The following is a 9,678-nucleotide window of genomic DNA, read 5'->3' as shown; positions in this document are numbered from 1 at the left end:
TCTTTGCACCCATGACCATCAATACGACCACCCTGGGTCATGCACGGTTACAGAACAGAACGATGGCTGTTACTTTAAATTCAAATGGTTTTGCACAACTAAGATTTTCTTCTTTCCTGGATGTTACAAATGATGTATCCAAGTCCAACCTTATTTAGAATCAAAGAGCAGTGACCACAGAAAAAGACGTTTTCCTCTGAAGATGCTGCGTGGGCCACCGTGCCACTCCTTACACCTCTGTCCTCTATTCCTAAGAAAGGCAGCAACACCTCTTCTGGCCCCAAATCAGCCCTTACTGAGTGTCCAGTCCTCTTCCAGGTCTCGCAGCTGCTCCCCCGACAGCACCGTTACCTGACACCTATCTCAGGATATTAACTCAAAAACTTACTCAAGAAGGTTTTTACATGTTTATTTACATCAAACGTGGAAAAGTAGGAGTGTGAAAAATCTGTTTTCCTATTTTCATATTAGTTTAGCAAGAAACGGAGTGGCACTGTCGGGAAAGGGGGAGTAGACGTAAATATCTATCTCAGGGGAGCCGGAGGGTGCACTGACACTGTTCCAGGCTCATGAAAAAGGGACGTGGACAACATTTATATTAAAAGCAGCAATCTTTTATTGGAACTTTTTTTGTCTAAAACTGTGCGTGGAGATTGATCTCTTGTTTGTAAATTAGGATGAGTCTAACAGGACTACTGCAGATGAGTCTCATTTACAAAAATGAACCTCTGCTCTGCTTTATTGCTGGGTCCACAGCCTGAGCTTCACGCCGCTCAGTCTAGCTTTTACGGTCTTCCTGCCATCCGATGCCCAACAGCCCTTCAAGGGCACGGGCGTGCGTCTGACAGCCACATCACCACCACCAGGAATGCAGAGCCATGTGTGAATGACGACAGTCATCATTGCCAACAGCTCCTACTTGCCTTCCAAAAGCATACTGTACCTAATCCCCTTCCTGTGCAGACGGGTGGGGCAGCGGCCCAGACTACAGTGCTATAAAGCGGACCTGTACAAAACGAGCCTGATGGCTTAGTGTGTGTGCACATGTGCTGCCATGGCGACGGGGCCTTGCAGCCGGGTAAGTGACATGCAGCCCAACGCCGGGCCAGCTCCAGTGTGTTGCCTTTCACGGGGACCACGCGCAATTTTTCACTGTCCAGTTCAAGTGCCCAGATCTTTCAAAACAGAACAGACGTCTGAGAATCTCAAATTAAAATGTTAAATAAAAACCGCTGGCCATTACATGGTTCCTGATAGACTCCAGTATGCGGGGTGCCAGAGAGTGATCCTATCTCAGCTGCTAGTAAAAAGGTGAGTTTTGTATACACATATTTCAAGACTGTAGTGTCACCTGTCAAAAAATTTCTAGAATGGAATTTTCAGTACACACTTGGGATGGAGAAAAACCAGAATAGAAGAGAAAATAAACCCCACAGTAGTTAACACCTCATTTAAGAGTCAATACGACGTACATGTAGATTGATAAATACTGCCCACGGGTCAACAGCTCCACGGCCGAGGCCGCAGTCAGTCTCTACCTACGTGACGAGGAGTTCTGGTGCAAGCTCCGTTCTTGTGACCCGCCTGCTCTGGCAGACTTCCCACAGGTGCTCGCCCTCACACTGCTCAGTGGGAGAAGGTCAGACACGCTTCATTTGTAAACCAGCCAGAAGATGAAGGCCAAGACTGCAATGATCACTGCCAGGACAAGCACCAGGATGCACATCTTCTTGCGGGACTTTTTCTGAGGAAAGAAATATGTAAGAAGACTCATGAAACAGATGAAGTTTTCATATCTAAGATTCCAAGAGAGCTTCCTAAAGCTGCTGCGTTCAAATGCAGAGTGAGCCCTACCCATGTGCCCATGCACCCACATGCGGAGGCCTCCTTTCACATCAGGTCACAAGGGCTGGGCAGAAGTGCAAGTTTTAATTCCAGGTCATGTACAGTTTTGCAGAAGAGCCATGCCTATGCTACTAAGCATTACTTGCCATGAAGTTAGTTATTTGTACATGTGTATTTAAAGAATGGTTTTATGCCTATCATAAAACTGTTTCCAGGGCCAGCTGGTGGCCTGGGGGTTAAGGGTAACTGGCTCCCACGTGGCTGTGGAGGGAGAGGGAAGAAATACCACAGCGTGACCACCCCATGAGAGGTTCCCGTTTGCCCTCTCCCTCTCCCGGCACGCACATGTGTCATCTTTCAAAACATGGTTTTGTTCATGTAAAAGAGCAGGAGAATATAATCACCCACAGATAAAACTGACGACGTTTGGTCGTACTCCTCTAATCTTTTGTCTAAGCGTTTTGTTATCTGACACAACCGGGGTCACACTCTTATGCTGCTTAATTTGTTTCTTGATGTTTAACAAACATGTCCTATTACAAGCTCTTCATAAACACTGCACACTCTCTGTGCTGTCTTTTAAAATTTTGCAGGGGGCACATACATTTGGCAGCGAGAGAAAGAAGGAGCAAGAGAGCACTTTCGGGCACAGTCACGCCACAAACCCTCCCCTCCATTTCTCCCTCCTTTTGGAACTCTGGATACACACATGCATGCTTAGTAACATGGGATCCAGCTGCCCAAACCACAGGGCCATGGAATAGCCCCAAAAACATCTAATTCCCATATACTATGGCACTGAGTGATATATATAAAATTCACTTAATTATTCTTTCCCCATAGACACTAAAGTCATCACACAGTTTTTAAAGAAAACCTTATTAAGTGCCTATTTCTTTAAAAGCATTTCTAGTTAAAATATAGCTATCCTAAGAATGTGTAAAATGAATGAAATGCTATTTATTTTAAAAAATCCACACAATGCCAGACTGAGGGGAAAGGAGGACAGACTCGTTCCCAGGGTCTCCATACCGAGACGGCCCCTGTAGGTCAGAAACTGAGGTCCAGCCAACATGCATGAGGGCCAGACAGTCCCGACTCCTGCCCGTGCACACCCGGACAGCAGAGATGCTGACCACGTGGCCCGCCACGGCGATGTTCAATGGGTGTCCTGACTGAAACACAGCTTGTTTAGGAAATGAAACCAGCCTCACCCCAGACTTAGGTACTGTGCTGGCCCGCGGGCTTAGCCTTGCCACGAAGAGGCTTCTGTGTAAGTTTACTCAGGGTGTGCAGACTAGATCTCTGCGATGGGAGATACTCAGTGAAGCGGACTGCAGCCTGACCGGCCCTTCCAGCTTCAGTCCCAGCAGAAAGCAGCAGCTGTCCTCAGCATGCTGGTGTGCTCCCATGGCCCCAGGACCCTCAGTGCCAAGTCACCACCTTCGGTACCAGCTTTACCTGGTAGTAGGCGGCTCGCTGTAGCTGATCAGTGGCTCTTTCGACATGCACTTCTGAGCTCTCCACATTGGCTTCTATGCTATCTGCAAAGAAGGTGACAGCAGATGTTTTAATAGGCTCAGATATTTCATGACTACAAATGGAACAGATTTCTAATTTTTTTTAAAGAATGATTTTATTTTTATTTATTTATTTTATTTTGATCAGAGAGGGACCGAGTGAGAGAGAGAAGGGGGAAGTGAGAAAGCAAGCTGCCAGGTCTGGGATTTGAACCACGGTCAGCCACGTGGGAGTCCAGCACCCCTAACCATCACGCCACCTGCTGGCCCCACAGATTTCTGATGTTATGGGTCCTGGTTTCACCACTCCAACTACTCCATTAAATCAAAAGTTACTTCCTTGATAAGAGAATAGTTCTGAAAAAAAGAAAAATAGTTCTATTCTTTGGAAATAAACACTCCAGTATTTGGGAGCATGGGGCTATTAACTTTGCAACTCACCTGATATCAGTTCAGAAAAAAATTATGTCTACATGCACACACAAGATTCAAAATGGAATCAAAGTACATGTTTATTTTGGTCCAAAGAATTTAAAAAACCTACGTATATTTTTTTCTTTTGTAATAAAGTTCACTTTTATTCATGCAGAACACACGTGTCCGCATGTGATAGAAGTGTGGGGCCACCCCACAAGCTCGTCATGCTATGGGCCCCTTCTCCCAGCCCCCAGCCCCCAGCCCGGCATGTTTCAGGCTGACCAGGTGAGGGGTCTGAGCCAGGGGTCAGCACATGGCTCCAGCACTGCGGCGTGGAAGGCCTGACAGCTGTGCCACCAAGGCTGGGCCGGGTTTGACAAGAGCGTTCTGCATCAACTCGGCAAGCCCTCATAGAGAAGGGTGCACAGTGAACACAGAATAGGGTGTCAGCAGGAGCATGGGGCCACAGTTAAAGGAGCTCCTTGCAGTATTTTTATTTTTGCAACTTCTTGTAAACTTGAAATTATTTCCACATAAAAAGCTTTTGAAAAGAGGGACAATTGGGACCAGCAGGTTGCGTGGTGGTTAAGGTGCTGGACACTCCCACATAGCCGACCATGGTTCGAGTCCTGGACCTGGTGGCTTGCTTTCTTTCCCTCCCTCTCTGATCAAATTAAAATAAATGAATGAATAAATGAAATTAAATAAAATAATTCTTTAAAAAAAAAAAGAAAAGAGGAACCAGCAGTTGGCGTAATGGCTATGTTGCTGGACTCCCATGTAGTCGACCGCGTTTCGAGTCCTGGACCTGGTGGCTTAAACACACACTGGGCGCATGTGCACCCAAGATCCCGAGAGGAGAATGGAGGAGAAGGGACTGCGGTGTGGCCATTCCCCCCAAGGGGCGATTTCTCGCTTTCTGTCTCTCTGCGCCCTATAGCAAAAATATCTCTCTCAAAAATAAATAAATAAAGCAAAAACAAGCTTTAGGAAAGCGTTACTAACACCACAGCTGTGCACGTTCTAGAGATAAAAGCTGGGAGACTGGCGGCAGATTCTGCAAACCAAGACCTGCCCAGAAGCTACGGCAAGTGAAGGGGCTGAACAGCCACAAAGGCCTCACTGTCAGGTCCACCCGTGCCAACACAAGAGCCGGAAAGGGAACTTAGACATCTTTTTTTTTGAGAGGTTTTTGCTACAGGGTGAGTGCGCTCGTCAGAGACAGAGAGACAGAAAGCAAGAAATCACCCCCCAGGGGGGATGGCCACGCCACAATCCCTTCTCCTCCATTCTCCTCTCCGGATCTTGGGCACGCACGCACATGTGTCCGGCGCGAGTTTTTAAGCCACCGGGTCCAGGACTCAAACCACGGTCGACTACATGGGAGTCCAGCGACATAGCCATTACGCCAACTGCTGGTCCTGGGAACTTAGACATCTTATAAGCGGCGTTTCTAAACTTGAATTCTGCAGACGACATGGTTTACCCACTTCTTAACGAGTGCTATTGACTCCCCTTGAGGCTGAGATATTGATAATACATACCAATCAGATCACCTTGGTCGTGGATCATCATGGCCAGGTCTTTAAATATCTGGTTGACGTCCAGAATGTCGGCCTAGGGAAGACAGGAGTGATGAGCCAGGGGCAGCAAGTGAGCAGACGCCCACTTGAGACACGTGTCAGGGAACACGTGTGTTTAAGGCTCTGTGGTGTACGCTTTATCACGTGGTCTATCACCAGTACTGAAGGTAGAAGGAAGATAGATCTGCCCTTCAAGCCACACTGACTAGGCCTGGTGACTGGTAAGATGGCCCCAGCCACGCAGCACAAAGCAGACCCTGGAGTGCTGGCTCGGACCAGCTCCCCACACTGGAGCCTGGACTGGTCTCTAACGCAAAACCCCAATGCTAATGAGACCTGGGTGGAGAGAGCTTAGACAGTGTAGACGCTCCCATGCTAGTTGGGAGGAAGGGGAGGGAGAGAGACCCATGCAGGAAGCCCTTTTTCCCACCCGACTGGAGCTGTGTGAGCAGCAGCTGGTACTGCTGTCATTTGGACAGTGCCCCAGGAACAGCTCTCGACTGAGCACAAGAGCTGCCTGGTGTGTGATGGACAGCTGCAGGCCAGTGGGAACCTGTTTGGAGGCACTACTCTGAGTAAGGAGGGTAGAGCTGAACCAGCACCTGACTGCGTGTGCCATCCGGCAGTGGTGGAAGAGTGTCACGGACAGACCCCACCTGGGTTTTTACCCACTCATGGGCAGCAGCTAATGGCCGGCACTGGCAGAAGGGCAAGGGAGATTTGACCCTCGGAGGGTCCTGTATAGGGCACGTTCCCAGGGAATTTAAAAAAAATTTTTAGAGTAGGGCAAGTAGAGCTTCCTTTAATAACTATTTATTTTTAATTCCATTTCTTATTATCCTTTTTAAATTTGACCAGAGACAGAAAGAAAGGGAAAGCAAGAAAGCAAGCGGCCAGGTCTGGGACTCCAACCATGGTCGGGCCATGTGGGACTCCAGGGCCTCCAGATAGCACGCCTCCTGCCAGCACCCCCGGGGAATGTGAGAGCTGCATTAAGTAGAAGCTGTTGACGTCTGTCCGAAGATGTCCCGTCCAGGCTGGGAAGGCGACTAGAAACACAACCTGGACCGGCAGTGCTGCCAACCCCACTCCCACCAGCTGGAGCTGCAGTGCGGGCAGGCAGCAGATGCAGCTGAACTGGGCAGGGGTGGGGTAGAGTCCCGCACACAGAGGAGGAGCCAGGGCGCTGCAGGGAGAGGACTGAGCCACGGCTAAGTGTGTGGTCTGAAGGCTGCCGAAGGCGAGGCTGCTGGACGGTAGGCCTCGCACTGCACTGTAAAGCCAAGGAGAGCTGCCCAAGCAGAAAGCAGCAGAGCCCAGGCAGAGCCAGTCAGGTGGGGAATGGCTGGACACAGACGCTAAGTCCAGGCTGAAGCAACCAGATCGCACCTGCTGAAGTGACGGGGCTTGCTGTGTCCCTTACGGTAAGTTGCACGCCTTAGCTCCAGCCTCACTCCCCTCCGCATCACCTTTTCCTGGTGTGCGAGAGCCATGTGTGCGGAGCAGCACCGGATAGGCAGGGTGACTCTGGGGATGCCAGGACGATCACAAGGCACTGAGGCGGACGGCCTCCTCGTGGACAGCGGGTCTCAGTCCTGACTGCATAGCAGTCATCTAGAGAACTCTGAGCAAGCTCCCGTGTCAGGGCCGACCCAGGAATTGTGATGTATTAGGCTGGCCCATTTAGAATTGTACGCATTTGCCCGCTTTTAACCTGTTAGACCCAGGACTTTGACACAGCTCGCTCGAGTGGGCAGTGGGAGAGGAGGGCTGGGGACTTCAGCTCCTACGGGGCTGTCAGGAGTCAGAGCGACCCTGCAGACGGAGTCAAGGAGGCCCCGGCCCCTTCACCCCGTCTACCCCAGCAGTGGCAGTCTTCTATCCCCATGGGGAGGCGACCCGGGCAGGCTCAAGGACGTTCTGTCACCGGGCAAGCTCGGACAGGTCAGCAAAACCTCATCCCGCACCTCAAAAGCTGTCCCCATTCCCTTGGCTTGCTGAAGGGGTAAGCTCTACAGACCAGGACTGGACTTCAGAAAGCACAAAGGTGGAGCAGGCTTCCGGCTTGCCTTCAGAATGTGCAAGGGGCTCTGTAGAGCCGGCCCAACTGTGAGGTGCCCCTGGGGTCGGAGGGTAAGTCCCAGCAGCAGCACGTGTCTGCCGGGCTCTGTCCTCCAAGCTTACATGGAGAGCCTGGAGACTACATGGGGCAGGGCAACCAAAGGAGGCCTGGCCACCCACGAGCACTGGGGCTAGGACCCTCGCCACGGCACTCCGACGGTCCACGGCCGTACTGCAGCAGGCAGACTGCACAGCACACGGGGATGCCATGTGCGCATTCGTGACCACGCGGCCTGCAGGTGATGCATCTGGACGCCTGCACACGGAGTGGAGCAGAAAGCACAACCAGGCACTCACCTCCAGCTGCCGAATTGCCGTCTCCCTCTCCTTGATGAGCTCCAGCTCCTGCTCAGTGACAGCCACCTCCTCCTCCTGGCCTTGCACCTGGCTCCACTCCTCGTGGCTGTAGGGGACAGACACATTGCTTGAATCCACCTTTCATAGCGTGACCAGACACCTTCACAACCTCTCACAGCCAGCAGAACCCACCCAAAGACACTACCAGGCTCCAACTTCCTGGGTATCTATTTCGAGTCCCCGAGGGCCACAGATGTCGTATCCGGAGACCAGAACTGGTAACACTGAGAAAAGTCTCAGCTCCGACAGGCAAGGTGGAGATGAAGCCTCGTTATGAGGGTTGGGCTCCTTGCCATTTCCACGTGGGCTTCTCTGCAGTCTCGCAGACCAGGAAAGTAGCCCGAGGACGGCAGTCCCTGATCACACTGGCCCCCTTCCCGGGTACCCGCTAAGTACAAGACATGCCGGCACTTCAGAGGGAACAGGTGGAGGAGAGGTTAGCTGACCAGTGTTCACCACTCAGGTTTTTGGGGTTTTTTTGAGATTTTTTTGCTGTAGGGCATGTACACTCACTGAAGAGATAGAGATAGTGAGAAGTCACACCCCAAAGGGATGGCCATGCTGCAATCCCTTCTCCTTCATTCTCCTCTCGGGACCTTGGGCACACACAAACACGCATGTGAGAGCTTTAAGCAGCTGGGTCTGAGATTTGAACTGCGGTTAACTATGTGGAAGTCCAGTGACATGACCATTATGCCATCTGCTGGTCCCAGTTTTTTTTTTTAAAAGACATTTATGCCTTAGGGCATGTGCACTCATCAGAGAGAGAGAGAGAGAGACAGTGAGAGGGAAAGGGAGGAATCGCCCCTGGGGGATGGCCACGATGCAATCTCTTCTCCTCCATTCTCCTCCCAGGATCTTGGGCACGCACGCACACGTGCCCAGCATGATTTCTGAGCCACTAGGTCAGGGATCTGAACCATGGTCGGCCATGGGGGAGTCCAGTGATGTAACCACTATGCCATCTGCTGACCCCTCACCACTTAGTTTAACAGAATCTGCAATGAAGCAGGCAAAATAACAACAGACATAGTAGAAATAAAAAACATTATTAGAGGATACTATAAACATCTGTATGCCAAGAAACAAGATAATCTGGATGAGATGGACAAATTCCTGGACATGTATAATCTGCCTAGAGTGAGCCAGGAGGATATAGAAAGTCTGAATAGGTCCATAACAAGCCAGGAGATCAAATCGGTTATAAATAACCTCCCAACAAAGAAAAGCCCTGGCCCTGGTGGATTCACCTCTGAACTCTACAAAACTTTCAAAGAAGAGTTAACCCCCATTCTGCTCAAGTTATTTCTAAATATCCAAAAGGGTGAATCTCCCCCTAATTCATTCTATGAAGCCTCTATCACCCTTATCCTTAAAACAGATAAGGACAGGACAAGGAAGGAAAACTATAGACCAATATCTCTGATGAATATAGACGTGAAGATTCTCAACAAGATACTAGCAAATCGTATCTAACATCTAATAAAAAAGATTATATATAATGATCAGGTAGGCTTTTTCCCAGGAATGCAAGGTTGGTTCAACATACGCAAAACCATAAATGTAATACACCATATTAATAGGAAGAAAGATAAAAACCATATGGTCATATCAATTGATGCAGAAAAAACATTTGATAAGAGACAACATCCTTCATGATCAAGACTCTCGGGCAAAATCGGCATAGAAGGGTCATTTCTCAACACAATAAAAGCTATCTATGAAAAACCCATAGCAGACATCATCCTCAAAGGAGAAAAGCTGAAAGCTTTCCCACTAAACACAGGAACAAGACAAGGATGCCCACTTTCTCCACTCCTTTTCAATATAGTACT

At 49.7% G+C, this 9,678-nt stretch overlaps 1 protein-coding gene across 1 annotated transcript in view; it reads right to left on the bottom strand.

Moving 5' to 3' along the window:
• Positions 1-393: 393 nt before the first annotated feature.
• Positions 394-9,678, bottom strand: part of STX12 (syntaxin 12) — a 29,361-nt gene continuing 20,076 nt past the window's right edge. The window contains exons 5-8 of the mRNA XM_014582544.2: positions 7,784-7,889; positions 5,327-5,399; positions 3,307-3,389; positions 394-1,744 (exon numbers count right to left, since the gene is read on the bottom strand). Coding sequence (XP_014438030.2) covers positions 1,652-1,744; positions 3,307-3,389; positions 5,327-5,399; positions 7,784-7,889 — 355 coding nt within the window. The 3' untranslated portion in view covers positions 394-1,651. The remainder of the gene's footprint in view (positions 1,745-3,306; positions 3,390-5,326; positions 5,400-7,783; positions 7,890-9,678) is intronic.

The sequence above is a fragment of the Tupaia chinensis genome, unplaced genomic scaffold (genome assembly GCF_000334495.1).
Source record: "Tupaia chinensis unplaced genomic scaffold, TupChi_1.0 Scaffold143646_1, whole genome shotgun sequence".
Classification (NCBI taxonomy): Eukaryota; Metazoa; Chordata; class Mammalia; order Scandentia; family Tupaiidae; genus Tupaia; species Tupaia belangeri.
This window is presented reverse-complemented; position numbering and strand designations above follow the sequence as displayed.